At 40.6% G+C, this 19,915-nt stretch overlaps 2 protein-coding genes across 4 annotated transcripts in view; one reads left to right on the top strand and one right to left on the bottom strand.

The window, feature by feature from the left end:
* The window catches only part of slka (STE20-like kinase a), a 36,418-nt gene extending 34,490 nt beyond the window's left edge, over window positions 1-1,928 (top strand). For all 3 annotated transcript variants that reach the window (XM_088350723.1, XM_088350722.1, XM_088350724.1), the window contains one exon: window positions 1,045-1,928. In XM_088350723.1, the coding sequence (XP_088206849.1) occupies window positions 1,045-1,185 (141 nt within the window). In that variant the 3' untranslated portion in view covers window positions 1,186-1,928. The remainder of the gene's footprint in view (window positions 1-1,044) is intronic.
* Window positions 1,929-2,953: 1,025 nt separating this feature from the next.
* Window positions 2,954-19,915, bottom strand: part of col17a1b (collagen, type XVII, alpha 1b) — a 40,704-nt gene continuing 23,742 nt past the window's right edge. The window contains exons 14-52 of the mRNA XM_088351997.1: window positions 19,474-19,608; window positions 19,303-19,395; window positions 19,191-19,235; window positions 18,975-19,112; window positions 17,313-18,101; window positions 17,184-17,234; window positions 14,574-14,600; window positions 14,376-14,438; window positions 14,208-14,303; window positions 13,820-13,855; window positions 13,700-13,726; window positions 13,242-13,286; window positions 13,091-13,153; window positions 12,945-12,971; window positions 12,749-12,820; window positions 12,636-12,671; window positions 12,530-12,565; window positions 12,393-12,455; window positions 12,298-12,324; window positions 12,144-12,218; window positions 11,763-11,843; window positions 11,642-11,701; window positions 11,504-11,569; window positions 11,407-11,433; window positions 11,139-11,189; window positions 10,970-11,056; window positions 10,856-10,894; window positions 10,681-10,785; window positions 10,493-10,612; window positions 10,321-10,434; window positions 10,115-10,249; window positions 9,911-10,030; window positions 9,654-9,833; window positions 8,213-8,353; window positions 4,860-5,087; window positions 4,615-4,779; window positions 4,463-4,543; window positions 4,294-4,377; window positions 2,954-4,209 (exon numbers count right to left, since the gene is read on the bottom strand). Coding sequence (XP_088208123.1) covers window positions 4,157-4,209; window positions 4,294-4,377; window positions 4,463-4,543; window positions 4,615-4,779; window positions 4,860-5,087; window positions 8,213-8,353; window positions 9,654-9,833; window positions 9,911-10,030; window positions 10,115-10,249; window positions 10,321-10,434; window positions 10,493-10,612; window positions 10,681-10,785; window positions 10,856-10,894; window positions 10,970-11,056; window positions 11,139-11,189; window positions 11,407-11,433; window positions 11,504-11,569; window positions 11,642-11,701; window positions 11,763-11,843; window positions 12,144-12,218; window positions 12,298-12,324; window positions 12,393-12,455; window positions 12,530-12,565; window positions 12,636-12,671; window positions 12,749-12,820; window positions 12,945-12,971; window positions 13,091-13,153; window positions 13,242-13,286; window positions 13,700-13,726; window positions 13,820-13,855; window positions 14,208-14,303; window positions 14,376-14,438; window positions 14,574-14,600; window positions 17,184-17,234; window positions 17,313-18,101; window positions 18,975-19,112; window positions 19,191-19,235; window positions 19,303-19,395; window positions 19,474-19,608 — 3,881 coding nt within the window. The 3' untranslated portion in view covers window positions 2,954-4,156. The remainder of the gene's footprint in view (window positions 4,210-4,293; window positions 4,378-4,462; window positions 4,544-4,614; window positions 4,780-4,859; window positions 5,088-8,212; window positions 8,354-9,653; window positions 9,834-9,910; window positions 10,031-10,114; window positions 10,250-10,320; window positions 10,435-10,492; window positions 10,613-10,680; window positions 10,786-10,855; window positions 10,895-10,969; window positions 11,057-11,138; window positions 11,190-11,406; window positions 11,434-11,503; window positions 11,570-11,641; window positions 11,702-11,762; window positions 11,844-12,143; window positions 12,219-12,297; window positions 12,325-12,392; window positions 12,456-12,529; window positions 12,566-12,635; window positions 12,672-12,748; window positions 12,821-12,944; window positions 12,972-13,090; window positions 13,154-13,241; window positions 13,287-13,699; window positions 13,727-13,819; window positions 13,856-14,207; window positions 14,304-14,375; window positions 14,439-14,573; window positions 14,601-17,183; window positions 17,235-17,312; window positions 18,102-18,974; window positions 19,113-19,190; window positions 19,236-19,302; window positions 19,396-19,473; window positions 19,609-19,915) is intronic.

Here is a 19,915-nt window from a genome sequence, read left to right as displayed (position 1 = left end):
TCAAGCGACATCTAGTGGTCAAACAATACGCATTCTTCCCTCTAAGACAAGTGAAAATAAAATCATTTAACTCAAATTCGAGCATGTTTGTTCTTAATTTAACCATCTAATTATTTTACATAAATAAATTGGTAAATTCTTATTTTCGTATTTATAAAGTATTAATAATACATTTTTGATACGTTGAAATGTATTTTCTATGTAATTTTTATTTTATTTTTATACTTTTATTTACACTTCGATTTATGCATATTTCAAGTTGAAATTTTTGGTAGTGTATAGCAGTGGTCACCAACCCTGTACCACGGACCGGTTTACTATTTGACTATATTCCTGTAGCCCGGCCCAATAATACCATAAACAATCACAATAATGATAATAATGATAAAAACTAAATCTACTGCGTAATCATAGGACAAAGGGTATGTAGATGACACAGGAAAAGGCTATAGATTTGATCTCCTCAAACTAATTTTACCCATGGTACCAGAGACTAATGCTGGACTGGAGTAAACAGATGAAATGGTTGAGGATATAAATAAACACAAAAAGCACAAGAAGGGAAACACCTCTTTGGTGTATCTGATGTTAAATCGGATTTTGAAGGGTAATAAATAAATACATTGTAAATTTTATGTTGGTGTTGTTTTCATAGTTTACGTTGTCAAAAAATTATTTTTATCATAGTCTCACATATTGAACAACGTGGTACTGTGAGCAAAAATAGTGTGACAATGAGATAAAACCAAATACCTTTTTCTATGTCATCGCCAACCCTAATGTTCTAGCAGTTAGGATTCGGCACTCTTATCGCCGTGATCCGTGTTCGATTCCTGTCGCTTTCAATGTTGTGTAAATGTGGTCAACGATGTTTTGGACTGATCAAACATTATTCAAATATGGTAATATACCTCCGTAAAACTTTGTGGTCCTGCACCCAAACTAAAAGATCCGCGGCCGGGTGGTTACTGACCACCGCTCCATATTACTCAACTGTAAATTGGGCCTTTGTTTTTTTATATTGTCCTGTGTTGCCCCCTGCAGGCATTGGAGGAGGAATTCACGCGGAAACTCCAAGAGCAGGAGGTCTTCTTCAAGATGAGCGGCGAGTCGGAATGCCTTAACCCAACCACGCAGAGCCGCGTCTCCAAGTTTTATCCGATCCCGCACGTACATAGCTCCTGATCCTAGAAAAACGGCAACAATACGGCGCTCGCTTGGGAGAAATTGTATTTTTTTCAGCACGTGCAGGTTGTCTTTGAGTGCCTCCCAATTTATTTTTCAATCTGCTTCCTACCAATGAATTTCTGAATGACCGTTATTGAATGAATGCTTTCATGAGGTGGTCGCCCCCTACTATCATTTTCAGAGTAAACGCCGTTAAATGCATTTTATAGGAATGTACATTTGCTGTCAACTTTGCACTTTTCTTCCCTCGCCACATAAAAATATGCAGTATGAACCATTGGAAATTTATTACCTGCTTTCATTTTATGACCACTGTTGTCTTGTTATGCTTTTCCGCTATACATTTCTGCTGTAATCCAGGGGAAGGAAATTATCCCCTCAATAAATATTTAACGCACTGCTTTTTATATTTTATAATCATTTGTTGATTCTTTATTTTTTGGTAAATTTATAGCTGAAACAACGATCATCATCTGCTGTTCTCAAAACGGCTGATTTAATTTATACAGCGTCATCGCCGCCCTACTTGTGTTGTCATGCTAATAACCAATGCTGGATTTTTATTTAGCTTGTGATACACCAAACAGAAACTGATATATTTTTGAAGAATTTTAACGTGCTGCATAATAAAGGTCTTGTCTACACCTCAATGATTAAAGTTTATGCAGTTTATTGTCAGATCAAATGTATTGGAAATGTTAGGACATGGTTTTAAATAAAAATTATTCATGTTTTCTTCCGATGTGTGTTAAATCTTAAAGGAACAGTGTATTAGTTGGTGCTCCTTGGTTGGTTGGATCCCTTAACCACTAGGGTCATAGGGGCCCCATTTCCTGTGGTGTGTCTTGGGCAAATACAGCTTGGTGGCGCCCATCTCTCTCCAGGCCAACGTAGAACCTTTCGCGTGTGAGGCAAACTAGCTATTCTTTTAAGGGTTTAACAAAAAATGTCATTAAATATATTCCAAAAATAAGCAAAAATACTGTACATGAAGTATATAAACCTGCATTACTTTTATAAAAAAGTACTGGCACTCGAACATTGACATTTTTTGTAATATACATTTAACATGACTTAAGGCTTACTTAAAGGGAGCTAACATAATTAATTGTCCACTATCTTGCTGCGAATAACCAAAAACCGTGCTAAAGGCTGGGCTTTAAAAATGAGACAGATGGTGTGGTTTGGTCACTGAGTATCTGTAGATTGTGTTCTTTCTTGTGCTTTGTAGCAAGCGATAACAGAGGCATCTAGTGGTCAAACATCACAGTGTCCCTTAAAACGGCGTCTGAGTAAATAAAATAACAGGGTAGAGTGTTTCCTTAAATCTTCTCTGGTTGATAAACGGTAGTCAGCAAATACAGTGGGTAGTTTGCCAGTAGAGCCTGGCTTTTACTACATCCAGTGGACATATCCAAAACTGCAGGCCATTGCCTTAAATGGTGTGGCTCATTTTTCTCTTGTGCTTAAGAGCATTGGCTCATAGGCCAGGTTATAATCCGTTGGCAGCATTCACCCATCCCACAGGCTGCATGTTTGAATCTTGCATTACATGGGACCACAATACAGCGACATCTAGTGGTCAAACAATACAAAATGTGCCTTTAAACAATAATTTTGTATTCATTTTGTGATAGGGTGGGCAAAATAATAAAAGAAAAATTGTGCTATTTGGTCACTGAAGTTTTATTCCCCCTTGTGCCTTGTAGCACACGTTCTCAATAAAACGACATCTAGTGGTCAAATATGACACCTTTTAACTGAATACTAGGCAGCAATTTATAATTTAATGTGTTCAATAAAACGTGACAGTATAAAGTCAATACATCAAAGACAGTGTTCTCTCATACAAAAATAGACAATCTAATCAGTTGATCCTTCAGCTTCAGTTGCAGCCCAGTAGCAGAATATTGCTTTGCTTGCATATTCATTTACAAATCTTCCTTCAATTACAAAAGCACACATTTCTTAGTACAGCAATCGGTAATGTAACAGGATGAGCGCTAATGCAACAAAGTTGACAAACATGTAAAATTAGGCACTCGTTTTTAGAGATGGAGAAAATAGTGGCAAATAATGGCTCTTAACAATCCATTCCAAAGTTTTGAAAACGGCAAACATTGACCTTAGTACAATAAAATAAAATATCAAAAAACCTCAGTCACTTCACCTTAAATCTAATGTAATATTTTCATCCGAACAAAGCAAATATTAAACATCCACAAGTGAGCAAATAAAAACGTGTCCACAAACTAAACACCGCCCAGCAGCAAAGCTAAAGAACTTATCATTATTAAAGCTTGTTTTATCCTACTTGCATTGCTTTTGTTGAAAACAGAGAAGAAAGTACAGTAAATTCCGGACTACTAGCCGCAACATTTTTCTACATATCAAACACTGCGGCTTATAATTCGATACGACTTATGTTTTTATTTTTTTCGCTAGGTAAATAGTGAAAAGGTGTTAGTGCTACTTCAGACTGTTTACTTAAAACAAACCATTGTGAGCGCGAACGACAGGTGATAACGCGATGTGATTTCTGCCAAGGGCTTTGAATGTCAAAGTTAACAAATTCAATGAAACACAGGTAAACAGCAGAAGTAACTATGATTCGGCAACCAAATACCTCGTTATCTAATTAGCGAGGCGCATGAATAGATGGATGAGATTCTCAATGTCCCTAAGGAGGAAGATTGGGATCTTCGCAGAATAAGCAGGGAAATGTCGAGTACAGAAAAGTAACATATTACGTGGCGATTAAGACACTCGTTTACCGACTCTGGCACAATGTGTTACTTTTCTGTACTAGACATTTAAAGTTAATGTAAGAAATTGACTTGAATTTATTTTATTTTAATGGCTGCGACTTAAAATCCGGTGTGGATTGTAAAAAAACAAAAGTTGAGTTTCTTAAGTTTGGCATTACGCTTTTATTATGTAGTCCGTAATTTACGGAAATAGCCACGCTTCAGCCACCATCAGCGGGGCCTCGATGCTGCTCCTGCTTGATTTCTTTATTTCCTGTAAAAACAACACTCACGTTACTGTACAGCAAAAATCTTACATCGATTGAGCCAACTACAAAGTTCAGAAAGGATTTTGTACCTGTGTCCCGCCTTTGAGTACGATGTGGAATTTGGATTGTGTACGTCCCAGGAATTCCTGGTAAACCTGGACGCCCGGCATCACCTACAAAAAGTTAGATGCCACTTAGACCTCCCCTCAAACATGTCCAGCAAAATCCATGTTTCCAACTACTTCCCATGAATTGTACCTTTATCTCCTTTAGGTCCCGGGTATCCTCGTTCTCCTCTCGGTCCGGCTATACCTGGAGGGCCGGGGATTGTGCCGTGAGCTGTGAAAAGAGAAGAACAATTACAGCGAATACCAATCTAATTGGAACCTTTTCATGATCTTATTACTTACTTCTGAAGAAGTCCATGAGGTCAGCCGTGACGTTGCCATATGCCGCTATGACCCGGCTGTAACCGGGTGCTCCTGGGGGTCCCGGTGGGCCAGGAAGACCCTGAACAGCTCTTACTTGTGTCCTCCAAGGGCCTTCCACCAAATACTCTTGCAGCAGGCCTTGGTCTACGCGAAGAGAAGACACGTTTTAAAAGTTCTGAACTCTGCCTTGTTGTGCCATTGCTAAAAGTGTTAAGTCTACTCACTCTTAATATAGTCGGAGACCTTGAGAGCCATACTGTTGTAGTCCATCGCTTCACTCAGCTTGCTGATGTCAATCTCGTGCTGGGAGACGTGGCCGGAGGCGCTTTGAGAGGAGCTCTGACTTTGGGCACTGTGTCTGTAGACATAAACAGTCTCTCCGCGGTCTCCCTTGAGGCCCCTCTGTCCCTGGGGACCAGGGGGTCCGGTGAGGGCTCGTCTGACACTGTCGGCTAAAGGAAATAAAAGTTTGTGATGTGACATGTGTGTACATAGCAGATTGTTACACAGTAGGGATTTTAAACTACTGTTCCCCTAAGACCACAACAATGTAATCAATGCCCTTCAAAGGGCCTGATATCACTTGTAACTAAATGTGATTAAATGGTATGTAAAATAAACTATTACTTAATGCAAAATAACTCATTACAGTAAACAAATTATGTTTGCATTGAAAATAAATGTAGCTCATATATATATATATATATATATATATATATATATATATATATATATATATATATACAGGACTGTCTCAGAAAATTTGAATATTGTGATAAAGTTCATTTTCTGTAATGCAATTAAAAAAACAAAAATGTCATACATTCTGGATTCATTACACATCAACTGAACTATTTCAAGCCTTTTATTATTTGAATATTGCTGAATTTGGCTTACAGCTTAAGAAAACTCAAAAATCCTATCTCAAAATATTAGAATATCATGAAAAAGTATACAAGTAGGCTATTCAACTTATCACCTGAATCATCTAATTAACTCAAAACACCTTGCGAGGGTTTCCTGAGCCTTAAAAACACTCAGCTTGGTTCAGTAAACTAAATCACAAGTATGGGGAAGACTGCTGATCTGACTGCTGTCCAGAGGACCATCATTGATACCCTCCATCAGGAGGGTAAGACACAAAAAGAAATTTCTCAAAGAGCAGGCTGTTCACAGAGTGCAGTTTCAAAGCATATCCACAAAGAGTCTGTTGGAAGGGAAAAATGTGGCCGGAAACGCTGCACAACCAAGAGAGATGACCGCAGCCTTAACAAAATTGTGAAGAAGAGCCGCGTCCAGAATTTGGGGGAGCTTCAAAGACAGTGTGCTGAAGCTGGAGTCCAGGTATCAAAAGCCACAGTTCACAGACGTGTCCGGGAAATGGGCTACAATAGCCGTATTCCCATGGTCAAGCCACTTCTGAACTCAAGACAACGGAAGAAGCGTCTGACTTGGGCTATGGAGAAGAAGCACTGGAAGGTTGCAGAGTGGTCCAAAGTCCTCTTTTCAGACGAAAGCAAGTTTTGAATTTCATTTGGGAGTCAAGGCGCCAGAGTCTGGAGAAAGGCTGGAGAGGAGCAAAATCCAAGTTGCTTGAAATCCAGTGTGAAGTTCCCACAGTCAGCAATGGTTTGGGGAGCCATGTCAGCTGCTGGTGTTGGTCCACTGTGTTTCATCAAGTCCAGAGTAAATGCAACTGTGTACCAAGAGATTTTAGAGCACTACATGCTTCCATCTGCTGAAAAGCTCTATGAGTATGAGGATTTCATTTTCCAGCATGATCTGGCACCTGCCCACAGTGCCAAAACCACCAGTAACTGGTGCACTGACCATGGCATCACTGTCCTTGATTGGCCTGCTAATTCCCCTGACCTGAACCCCATCGAGAATTTGTGGGGTATAGTTAAGAAGAAGATGAAAGACACCAGACCTACAAATGCAAATGAGCTGAAGGCCGCTATCGAAGCATCCTGGGCATCAATAACACCTCAGCAATGCCACAGGCTGATTGCCTCCATGCCACGCCGGATTGATGCAGTAATCCGTGCAAAAGGATTCCCAACCAAGTACTGAGTGCATCAATGGACATTTTCAAATGTTTGATTTAGTTTTGCTGTTATAAAATTATTTTTTTACTTGGTCTGAGGAAGTATTCTAATATTTTGAGATAGGATTTTTGAGTTTTTTTCAGCTGTAAGCCAAAATCAGCAATATTCAAATAATAAAAGGCTTGAAATAGTTCAGTTGATGTGTAATGAATCCAGAATGTATGACATTTTTGTTTTTTTAATTGCATTACAGAAAATAAAGAACTTTATCACAATATTCTAATTTTCTGAGACAGTCTTGTATATATATATATATATATATATATATATATATATATATATATATATATATATATAAACAGTGCACATTACTTTAAAAAAAGTAATTAGTTACAGTTTTTTTACTACTTCTTCCAACGGTAACTGAATTACTCTGTAGTAAATTTAACTAGATACCAGAGAAAGTAAAGAACAGACAGGTAGTTAGTTGTGTTATAGAACCGTATATATTTGTTGCACCACACCAGCAACCAATCCTACACTTAAAGTGCAACAAAAAGAGAGAGTAAACGACAAAATAAAATAGCAATCAGGAGTAAACAATATAAAGCCAGTTTAATAAATGAAAACTCTCTCTCACAACCTGTGACAACTGGTCAAGTAGACATAGCCTACTGTACTTCAAGTATTTTGTTCACAACAAAAAAAAATCTACTGTAAAACAATAAAAAGTAAGTTTCAGTCCATAGAGTAAATCACAAACTTCCTCGGTGTGAATGGGCGAGTGAATTGTCTGTCCCTGTGTGCCCTGTGAATGGCTGGCAACCAGTTCAGGGTGTCCCCGGCCCACTGCCCGATGATTGCTGGGATGAGCTCCAGCACTGAGGTCGTGGGAACCTCCTGCGTGGGTTCAAATCCAGCTAACGGCAATACTGCGGGAGTTTGTATGTTCTCCCCGTGCTTGCGTGGGTTTCCTCCGGGCACTCCGGTTTCCTCCCACATTCCAAAGACATGCATTTGAGGTGATTTGGCCGGTCCAAATTGTCCCTAGGTGTGACTGAGCGAGTGAGTTGTCTGTCCCCGTGTGCCCTGCGATTGGCTGGCAACCAGTTCAGGGTGTCCCCTGCCCAATGCCAGATGATTCCTGGGATGGGCTCCAGCACCCCCGCGACCCTACTGAGGATAAGCGGTGTAGCTAATGAGATATATATATATATATATATATATATATATATATAAAAAGCCAAATCTTGGATTGTTTTGGAATCATTTTCCTTCAATTCAACTTATTGGCATTTTGGCATTGATATGGAAACACTGTCCTGTTATGGTACTGACCTTTCACTTTGCAGGTATGGTACTCAACAAATATTGTAGGAAATGTAATATTTGGTCAAAGCACTTTTGGACGGTTTAATTTTAGAAGCTCTGACATTTTAAGTTTTCGCGGATCAACTTAAATTATATGTCAGGCCATATATGGCTTTTCAGACTACAACCGTGACACGTTTTGTAGAGTAAAAGCTTACTGGTCAGGTAGTCATGAACTTCAGAACGGATGGTCTCCCGGGGGAAGGTTCCGCTGTAAGTCACGGAGCCGCCAGAACCACCGGGTGGTCCTTGTGGACCTGGAGGTCCGGGAGGGCCTGGAAGTCCTCTAAAGCTTGAGCCTGTGAAACATTTGTAAAGACAGAGTTATATTTGGCCTTTACATGTCACTGTATCGTGGAGTGCAACTGAAAATGATTGTTGAAAAGCAAAAGGAGAGTTACAAATCACGGAGACTTAAAGTGACCAAACTGCAGCGTTTTTCTTTTCATTTTTTTTGCCTAGCCTTTCACAAGGTTTTTGTTTTTTAGGGCTACCCTTAGCAGCAAGATTCCAGACAATCATGTCAGATCCCTCTTGGTGGGCCTCACGTTAGATAAAATAAATACTGTACACATTTCTTTATCCACGAGTATTTAAAAAAATGTTTATATGTGTGGCACCGTGTGTAATATTGATTTAGAAACACAGATAAGCAATAACTGTAAAAGTTTGGACACATTGTAATTAAACATTCATTCATTAGTATTACTGGTTTGCCTATATATGTTTTTTTTGTATTGCTGTACCTTTTTAGGGACTCACGAAGAATATGACGGGAAGGAGTCCAGAAGAGAAAGGAAAAAACTGCTAAGCAACCATGGGCTTAATTGAAGGTTTCCCAAAACAAAGCTCAACCCAAATCTTGTCAGTCATTTCAAGAGGGCAACATATGATAGTTGGTGTAGTTGGACAGTATTTCCATATCAATGCCAAAATGCCAATAAGTTGAATTGAAGGAAAATGATTCCAAAACAGTCCAAGATTTGGCTTTTTATATATATATATATATATATATATATATCTCATTAGCTACACCGCTTATCCTCAGTAGGGTCGCGGGGGTGCTGGAGCCCATCCCAGCTATCATCGGGCAGTGGGCAGGGGACACCCCGAACTGGTTGCCGGCCAATCGCAGGGCACACGGGGACAGACAACTCACTCATTCAGGCACACGTAGGGACAATTTGGACCGGCCAATTCACCTGAAATGCATGTCTTTGGAACGTGGGAGGAAACCGGAGTGCCCAAAGGAAACCCACACAAGCACGGGGAGAACATACAAACTCCGCACAGTAAGGCCGGGAGCTGGATTTGAACCCACGCAGGAGGTTCCCACGACCTCAGAACTGTGCCGCACACACGCTAACTGCTAATGCTGCTGATAGTTGGTGTATTTTTTCTTATTAAAATAAATATAGTTTTATTTAATGAATGAGGTTTATTTTGTCCCAATAGAAGGCTCTAAATTATACACAATGTCACTCTAAAGTTGGATTTATTCAATAAAAAGGCTTTTGTTGTTCAAAAACAAAATATACATGAAGGACAGAGATTGTAACCAGTTTCCTGCTCCCAACAGTTTCTGACGGTCTTATTCACCTTGCAGGTAACGTTGAAGTTCTTCCAAGCTGTACCCACGACCACCGGCACCAAAAACAGTGGCACTGGAGACTCCTGGTGGCCCCTGAGGACCAGGGGGCCCAGGTAGGCCAGGAGTGCCAGGTGGACCGGGAAGACCTTGGTGAACAGCGGAACTGATCCATGTTCGGAAGTCAGGATCTGCGTAGGTAGGAAAGACTTGTAGTCACGAGTTTGACTGAGATGGAGGAAAACGTAGATTTTAGAATGTGTTTTACTTCTAACTAGCGCTGAATAATCGATTGAAACTGTCGCGTAGCCTGAGCCGCCCGAACCGCCTGCTCCTGGAGGCCCGGGTAGTCCTGGTGGTCCGGGTGGTCCTCTTGCGATTCCTCTCTCTGTTGATCAGATAAATGTGACTTGACTTGATCGAGAATAATTCAACACACACTGCTGAACTCTAGTTTTGTCTTTGGACTCACCATTCATAATGTTGAAGACATAGGTTGCCACCTCCTCGATAGTGTAAACGCCAGATATCCCTCCTGGTCCGCCCGGTGGTCCGGGTGGGCCTTGAGGGCCTGGTGAGCCCGAGAGGTATCTCCTCACGTCTTCTCCTGGATATTATATGCAAAATATTTTTAGCCTCACAAAGATGGGCCCATGCAGTGAAAAACTGGACACTGACTTTGCAGCATGGCAATGAGACCACTGACAGTCAAGGCACCTCCTGGTCCAGATGGGCCTGGTGGCCCCGGTAGGCCCTGAACACCAATGCTGATGCCCGAGCTAGAGCCAGAACCTGCATAAAGACAACATAGATAGGAGGATAACCTCAGGGAGGATAACTATCTACTCACGTTGAAAGTAGGCAACAATCCGAGAAGAGATCTCCTCAATGGAACCCGTGAAGCTTCCGGGCTGTCCTGGAGGTCCAGGAGGACCTGGAGGTCCTGGTATAGCAGAGACTCTAGCTCTACCTGTTAATTGAGTAGTAGTCATTTTAATGGCTTTATTGGCAGTCTTATTTCTTAAGAGTGGAATTTACTCAGGTAGTCCGTCAAATACTGGCGCATCTCGACAGACGAAGAGAAGGAACCAGGCTGCCCTGGAGGTCCTTGAGGCCCTGGAGGACCGGGAGGCCCTGATGTGACTTAAGAAATAATGTAAGGGGATGAGTGTGGTTTTTGAACATGAATAGTTTTAAAAATGACTCAGCCTACCTCGAGAAGTTCCAGGAATTCCAGGAGTCCCAGTGTCACCTAAAACACAGACACAACCAAACTTAATCGACAATCAGTTTAAAGCAAGTCTTTTGCTATTTTTACTCATTTCACCTTTGACTCCCTGGGGTCCTGGCAGTCCAGGTGGTCCTGGTGGTCCTGGGGTTCCTTGCACACTGTGTTCCCCAGAATAGGTGGACACTAGTATAGGATGAGAAAAGTTTAGACCTCTGGACCAAAGACAATATTTAAGTGTGATCTTCTGTCATGTTTCAGCACCGACCTCTGTCCAAACTTCCTGGTCTTCCTGGCAAGCCGGGTTGACCTGGTTCACCTGGTGTATCACAATGAATTAGTTGTTTATGCAGTCTCGCATATTGGTTTTTAGTTGATATCCTTTATTAGCGCGTTGCCAAAACAAAAACATTTTCATACTATGATAGTGCCAAGTAACTAAGTGTAATCAAGTCGAGCTTCATTTAGGCAAACCATATACAGTACCTCACTTATAGACAAGTAACGCCTTTTTTCCCCAGTTTCAAGAACTTTACCTTGGTAGCCTCTCGGTCCAGGAGAACCTGAAAAAAGATTGTGTTTTATTGAAGTTTTTGTATGCGAAACATTTTAACGGCTCAGTGTTGGTCAAACCTGTGGATCCTTTTGGACCAGCAGGGCCTGGTGTACCAGGTGGTCCAGTATAGTAAGTCGTAGTTCCTAGGTTTTGAAATCACAGTATTGTTATCTGGTATGGATTCCTAGAGTGAAACCTGTTGGGTGATTTCATACCAGAACTGGTTATAACACCCGAATCTCCTTTGTCGCCTTTAGGTCCTGGTCTTCCGTAACCTGAACAATGATCACACAGTGAAGTTTGTAGACTTCATTGAAAGGATCAGCTGATTCCTACCTGGCTGACCTGGAGGACCAGGTGGTCCAGGTGGTCCTGGTGGGCCTTGTAATGATGAGACACCGCCAGAAGTATGCTGCCCTAAAATGATTATTAATTTTAAAGAAGAAATTTGTCTCAAAGGACATTCCAGTTCCCAGATGTTCCAATTTAAAGCATATCTAAACTGAATATTTCCAGTAGTTTAGTAATGTCTCCTGGTCTGCCCCCCACTTAGCAGTTCCCCCTTCTCCTTAACCTTCATTTCCTGTCTGTCTCTTGTGCATCCTGCCTAATTAAAGCTCACATACAGCATTCGTTGAGTTCATATTCAACAGATAAAATTACATCCAGGATAACATTTACATTTTTTTCCAAACTCAACAAGAAAGCAGTACTCACTCTCAGCTATGCTTGAGCTGAAACTCTCAGACGTCCTGACTGATAATCCTGGATCTCCCCGACTGCCTTTAGGACCTGCCAAGATCAAAAACATCCATGTAGGTCATATTCATCTCAAAAAATACTTGAAAATACTGAATATTGAATGTTTTACCTGCAGGACCTGGAGGGCCACTTGGACCTATTGCCACAGACGAAAGAGTTTTAACAATATTATATCATCAAAGGGCTGAAAGATGCTTGTCAGACCTGAAACTCCTTGAGGTCCACGAGGCCCAGGTGGTCCAGGAATGTGTACAGTGGCAACACCGGCTAAAAAGTGAGTCAGAGATAAGGCAAAGTGCACATGCAGTCGGCACCAACTTGGTTTTTCTTGGGTTACGTACCAGCGTTAATGATTCTTCCTGCTTCCCCGGTATCACCTGAAAACAGAAAACAATTAGTGAACCGAATTTAAAACTACTTTCTGTAGTTTTTGTGTTGGTTCTGTACCTTTAGGGCCTGGTTGACCAGGACTGCCTGGCAGTCCTTAAAGAGAAAAAAAAACAGCACATTTATAGACATTTTCTTTTCTTAACCAATAATTAAGTAGAGCAAGACAAGACCTTGAGGTCCAGGATCTCCCGGAGGCCCAGCTGGACCACGAAGTCCCGGGTGGCCAGGACTGCCAAGATCTCCTGTGGGCACGCATTTCAAGAATCTACTTAGCATTTATGATGATTATTAGAAGACAATTATTCTCTTTTGAATGTTAAATGTTCTCAGCCTAACCACAAGCTAACAACAAAGGCTTATGTTTACCTCTTGAGCCTTTGGGACCATCTTGTCCTGATGATGACACAAACATTCACAACATAAATTGTTGGAAAAAGAAAATATATAAAGCAAAGTTCACTCTGCTGCATTCTAGTAGAGCAATACTTTTTATTTTAGCATGGGTCACTGACCTGCTGATCCCTTAGCTCCTTTCTCTGCTGTTGTGCCAGGCAGACCAGGTAAACCTCGATCACCTGGCCACACAGATTTAACAGTTTACGTCTGTTTTCTTTAAAAGCATCTCAGAATTCTTATTTACGTCCTTCATTCTGCAGGCTTTACCTTTAAGACCAGGCGCCCCTGCTTCTCCACGGAAACCCTGAGGACCTGGATAAATAAAAAGATAATAATAAAACTCCTTGCAAAACCAACTGTTATCATTTCCAGAGCCAGACAAGTCTCCCTCAAACAAAAAATATATAGAAAATGTTTGAGACAAAGATCCAAAAGGAAAAGTTGTAAGTCTGGAAGAGACCAGAAAGGACAAGATCACAAGCACAGAACAGGCTGGAAAGTTTGGAAATAGAACCACAAAGGATCCTGGGAAATACCCATGGGGTAGGAGGAAAATACGAAAGATATTTGTAGTTATGGTAAAGAACCATTTGTGGATGCAAGTAATCAAATCGGATTATGGATTACAGGAATACGCGCAAAAGAAAGATTAGTTATTCAGATCCATGAAGGGAAAAGAATAAGAATCCAAATAGAGCAAAAGACATCAGGGATAAGAATCTCACCTGGTGCTCCAATGAGCCCAGAAGCACCTGCAGTGGATAATTGGTAGAGATTTAAACTAAATAATGTACTAGGGTCTGGGTCGTTTGATTACTATTGGAAATCCCTGAGGGTGCGCTCACCTTTTTGACCAGGAAGTCCAGGTTCACCAGAATTACCTTCCAGAACAAAAACAATATAAATCTTTTTTTTCAGTTTTTTTATGCTGTGTTTACCTAAAGACCATTGCGCTGTTTGGTCCTGTCCTGAATATATCCTTGCGGCTTTAATGTTTTCTGAACTGTGCCATTATTCCTTTCTAAATGTTGCATTCTTACACTGCCTCTCCTTGTCTTTGAAGTCCAACAATCTAATGTACAGAACATCTAACCTTGCCTCTTCTGTGTAATCCAGTCCCGTTGTGTCCTCATTATCAATGTAATAGTATGGTTGCCTTTCTTTATGGTTTTTCTACGGATCCAACATACTGCGCAACTCAACAGCCCAACAGGACAATTTTAATTTCTGTACCTTTTTCACCCTTGGAGCCAAAACCTGGTTCACCTCTGGGTCCAGCAGGGCCCTCTCGTCCTCTTAAACCAGGAGGACCTTCAAGTCCCTGTTCACCTGCAGAAAAACATCAACATTTATTAACCATTTGAAGACAATCTGGACAATGTTCAGTACTAATTTACGGACCATGCGTTCCTTTTTGACCCTTTGGACCCTGAGGACCTTCGTGGCCAATTGGACCGGGAGCACCTGAGGTCAGAAAACCTATATTAACCAATTATGTGCAATGTGATGTATCATCACACATTAGACATTTCCCGGAATGCAGCTATATGGTCTAAATTTTACGATGCAATAAAAGGTCTGAATCTCGCAGATCTTTACCTGGAAATCCGGTTTGACCCGTGTCCCCTGTGATGAGTAAAACACACAATACTTTGTTTTAATAGGATTGCAAAGGTAAGGAAGCAAAAAAGGGGTTCTATTTAAGAGTACAAACAATTCAGTTTAGGATTCCTTGAAAATCAGTATTTTGGTGCCTACGTTTTTAAAAAAAAATCCTAATAGAACCTAGACATAAAGTCAGAGTTGAAAAAAATGTTATTTTACAGTAGATAATTGTCAAAATTTGAAAAAAAATGATCTATATATGCATATAAGCGAGCCACTTTAGGTTGAAACGGCTTCTTAGATGGTGTTATCACTGCAAACAACAAATTAGCAACCATTGTACAAATAGGTCAGGAATATAACTGATGATTATTCGTACCAATCAACAGATTTAGTGATTAAATGCAAATAGGGATGAACAACCTGCGATATTAATGGTTTCCTCTAGATGGCAGTCTTTGTCTAAAGATACACTAGAAATGTATTGAACAAGCGTTTGTATTTAGGCGCACCATCTGGATGAGAAAATGAATATTGCTTGGAAGCTGCTTCTTTTAGAATTTTCTTAGTTTTGATAGAAAATGCATTTTTCATAATTGGATGTAATAGGGGGTAGTAAACCACAGAAGAGTTGTAGTGTTTGGTAGCTCGGTAAAGTCATATATACTGCAGTAGCTATTAGACTTTGACGCATAAATGGACCAAGTGGCCCACGAACCAGATTAGGCCTGCCAATTTATTAAAAATGGGCTGTGGGAAGAAAAAAAAAAAACGAGAAAAGCACAAGAGAAAAATGAGCTGCATCTTCAGACAATGACCTGCAGTTTTGAATGTGTATACTGGATATGGCCAAAGAAAAGTACCACTACCAAACCTGTATTTGCTGACTACCATCTATCCATCAGAAAACATTTGGGAAAGCAAACCATTCTGATGCTACTTTGTTCAAAAACAAATTAACGGATGGGGTGTAAACGTAAATGTAAATGGCCTGCATTTATATAGCGCTTTTTAAGTCAATGAAGACCTCCCAAAGCACTTTACAATGTGCTTCACACTTTTCCCTTACACACTAACTAACCGATAGCAGCATCAGCCATGCAAGGCAACTACCTGCTATCAGAATTGATTTAATTGCAAGATTGTCAGGTGACCATGAAGGCCCTTCATTGAAAATAAATGCAGGTTATTTACAACGCATCCGGAAAATATTTACATCGCTTCACTTTTTACAGTTTTTTTTTTTTTACTTTTTCCATTTTTATCTATGTTACAGCCTTGCAAAGGCACCTGAATTAAAAAGTACTAAATTCAAAAATAGATGCTGGGTGTCTTTGTAGAAGATTAAAGGATATTTGGCTCCCCAAATGTATGCAAACATTTAAAAAAAAGGGACTTTTCAATTGTTAAATCAATAATTTTATAGAATGAATCTATCCATTATCTGCGCCGCTTCAATGCTAAAATATGTTTAAAAAAGATCTACTTGTAAAACCGTGTTGTTATTTTGGTGTCTTATCCTGTGTCCCTTCATATGCAATCTATATTTTCAAATGTGCTCATGGCCAACATTCAAATAGCTAGCTACAATTTTCTGTACAGTACGTGATTTTTTTCAAACCAATTTTATTTATCGAGATGTTATATTTCATGAAATAAACCTAAACTTGTGCAGGGAAATGCAAACGACAAAAAAATTGATTTGTTTATGTTATCTATTATCGTCATGTATTGCCAATGCATCTGACTTCAGTCTTTCTGTGAGCCATACAAAGAGATGTATATGTCCATCAGCTATTGTTTTCTATGCAATTGTTTCTTAACCAACCCTTGACTTAAAACATTTAAAACTAATTGATAAGGTATAAGGTGCTGTCTGACTGATTAGAATACAGTCACATCAAATATAGCATCTGTACCACTTATTCTTGTAAATACAGTACATTTAAATTTGCTACATTACATCCAAGTCAAGTCATGTTTATTTGTATAGCCCTTAATCACAAGAAGTCTCAAAGGGCTGCACAAAGCACATACTATTAAAGACTAAAGATTAGTATTACACCATCCCCTGATCTAAAACCTACATAAGGACAGGGAAAAACGCAAAACCACAGCATGAGGCAAATGAAGAAACCTTGAGAAGGGACCGCACATAAGGTAATCCCCCTCCCAGGATCTCAAAATTCAGGCAAATCCAGGCAAATATAGTATTTACATTTGTGGTCAATAATTGAAATTGCAACATATATTCATATGGTAAATTAACTAACATTATAAAGACATTTTCATAAACCCCATTGTCATGCATTTCACAATACTAAGTATAAATACTACATTTAATATGAACTCTAAATCATAATTTTTTAAAACCATGAATAGAAAAAGCAATACCTATTTAAAAACATTCATAATTATAACAACTTACACCTTCCATCGACAACATTTGGAGTTCTCCATTTTGTTACTACACCATGAGCAACATTGATGTTCATGTTCAAATGCTGGATTTAGCCATAAATTGGCAGCGTATTCCAGCCAACATAATTCATTACAATGTTTTTTGCTATTGTTAATAATGTTGGTTTAAAAAAAAAAAAATACCTTTAGGCCCTGGCAATCCTCTTTCACCCTGCAAGGCGCCAGCTATGAAAGCTGGAAAAAACAGTCACAAGAATATGATATACAATGAGGATTTTCCTTGTGAGTGATAATAATCCATACTTAAGTTACCTTGGAATGCTTGCGACTGCATTTCCCCTCTCACCATGCGCTGAATGGCCACGTGAAGTGCGGCAGCGTCCACATAACCGCCTGTGCCGCTAGTCCAGAATCCGTTACTAAAAACTTGCCCCTCCCGGTGGCTCACGCTGGAGGTGTCTATGAATCTTGTAGTGTGGCTCGATGTGTGGCTAGTGGAAGAGGAGCTGCCGCTACTTCCACCGATGCTACTAGTGCCGCTAGTGCCTGCGCTGCCGCTGAAGCCGCCTTCGGTACCGGTACCGGTTCCACCTCGGCCACCGCCACCAATAATGATAGTGGTACCTCCAGAACTGGTGCCACCGCCAAAACTTGTACCAGCGCCACTGTTTGAGCCAGTGCCAGTGGCTCCACCTGCACCGTCTGTGCTCGCTCCAGCTCCAGCACCCGCCACACTTCCGCCGCCAGCTCCCGCGCCACCTATACCGGTACCACTGTTGTCACCAGCACCTGCAACGCCAGCTCCAGCACCAGCACCGGCACTGGCACCGCCTGCAGTACTGCCGCCTCCGGCCCCAGTCCCAGCTCCAGCCACACCTCCAGCACCGGCAGCTACCCCAATTTGAGTTCCAGAACTAGAATCTGAGCCTCCTCCTCCAGCTCCACCCGCCCCGAACACGAATATGTCCGTTTTGGATTGGTCGCCACCATCCACAAAGGTGTTGCCGCCCAGACCCACCAAGCGACTGGTACGAGCAGCGATGATGGCGGACTCGCTCTCCAGAGCGGCCACCCGGTTCTTCAGTTTTCTCACGTCCTCAGCTGAAAATGACATCCAGATAAAATGTTTAAATGTTTAATTTTCAAAAATAATTAAATCATTTTTCGTGGAAAAATCATACTATTACACTATTGTTCAAAGGTTTGGGGTAACCCAGACAATTTTGTGTTTTCCATGATAATCTCTTCCTTTTGTTCACCAATGTCAGATATGGCTTTTTCTCTGCCGCTCTGCCTTAAAGGCCAACATCTCAGAGTCACCTCCTCACTGTAGAAGTTGAAACAAGTGTTTTGAGGATACTATTTAACAAAACTGCTAGTTGAAGACCTATAAGGTGTATATTTCTCAAAGTAGAGACTATAATGTACATGTCCTTTTGCTTGGTTTTGCAGTGAGATCTTCCACTTCTTTTTCTACTCTGGTTAGAGCCTGTTTGTGCAGTGAGTAGTACACAACATTGTTGGAGATCTTCAGTTTCTTAGCAATTTCTCACATGGAATAGCCTTAATTTCTTCGAACAAGTATAGACTGCCGTGTTTCAAATGAAAGCTCTTTTTCTTGCCATTCTGAAAGTTTATTAAGACCCATATACTCCACTAGCTCAAAGGAAGGTGTTATAGTTTCTCTCACCAGCTAAACTGTTTTAGGCTGTGCACACAACATTCTGCAAAGGTTTTATAATAATCCATTAGGCTTCTAACACGATTAGCAAATATTAAGTACACCTATATAGATAATACATTAAAAACAGACATTTGCAGCTGAAATTGTATTTACCACATTAACAAGGAATTGAGTGCATTTAAGATTAGTTAAATGTCATCCTTATTGAAAAACTAGTGCTTTCTTTCTCTTCAAAAATAAGGAAATTTCTAAGCAACCCCAACACATAAAAGCACTGCCATTGACCATACCTAGAGCAATGAGGCCAAAGAGGAGCCCAAGCAAGAGCAAAAAGAGGAGCAGGAACGCAAGCAGCCACTTCCACCACGAGCAACAGTCGAAGCAGCAGCACCAGCCACCTCCACAGGCCCCGCCCTTCTTGCGAAGCTCTGATGGCATAGTTGTTTAAAATAAAACTCTTAAATGGAGGTACGACTTCAGGTGCAGATTATTTAGAAAATACATACGTGCATGTGTGCCCTTATCTTTCATTAAAACTCCTGATGATCCGTCTGGTGGATTTACACATGGTTAGCTTTAGGAAAAGATGCAGAAATTCTGTTGCAGGTCCAGACTCACAGTAAGTGCTTCCCGCCCCTGCCTTGAGCTGAGCCCCATCAGCGTAAGTTGTGATGAATTTCTCCTTCTGAAGCGAGTCGCCTGAGAGGGAACCTGTAACATCCCAGCACGTGTTTTTGTTGACAGTTTGCGCTCCCTAAAGTCTATTGAAGGTAGTAGAGTTGGCCCAACCTCCTGCGACAGTCCTCGAGAACTGCTTGCCGCTATCTTTGGCCAAAATGAGTGTTTCTGTGTCCCTAGCGTTGTCTTTGTCCGAATTCACAAACATATAATCCTTATATGCATCCTCGTTTTGAGAGCGAGTGGCTGTAAAACACATAGATAAGAATAGGTTTATTAATGTCACATATAATGAATCAGTGTGGTGGGGTTCATGTAAGGAGGAGTTCGATTCAGGTTTCCCACCGAATAATCAGCAATATATGGAGAATTCCCCCCATTCTTGCTTTGATGATTTAAACCCGAGTTGGGCAAACCGAATCGTCAAACAATGACTAGCAGTTTTAAATGTGTCCACTGGATGTCGCTAAAGATAAGCGCCATTCCAAAATCAAAATTTGCTAACTACCATTTATCAAACAAACAATCCCGATGGTATTTTACTTAAAACAGA

This window comes from Urocampus carinirostris, chromosome 13 (assembly GCF_059441175.1).
Source record: "Urocampus carinirostris isolate Australia breed hairy pipefish chromosome 13, RoL_Ucar_1.0, whole genome shotgun sequence".
Taxonomy (NCBI): domain Eukaryota; kingdom Metazoa; phylum Chordata; class Actinopteri; order Syngnathiformes; family Syngnathidae; genus Urocampus; species Urocampus carinirostris.
Note: the sequence above shows the minus strand (reverse complement) of the source record. Positions and strands in the feature narration are given on the sequence as shown.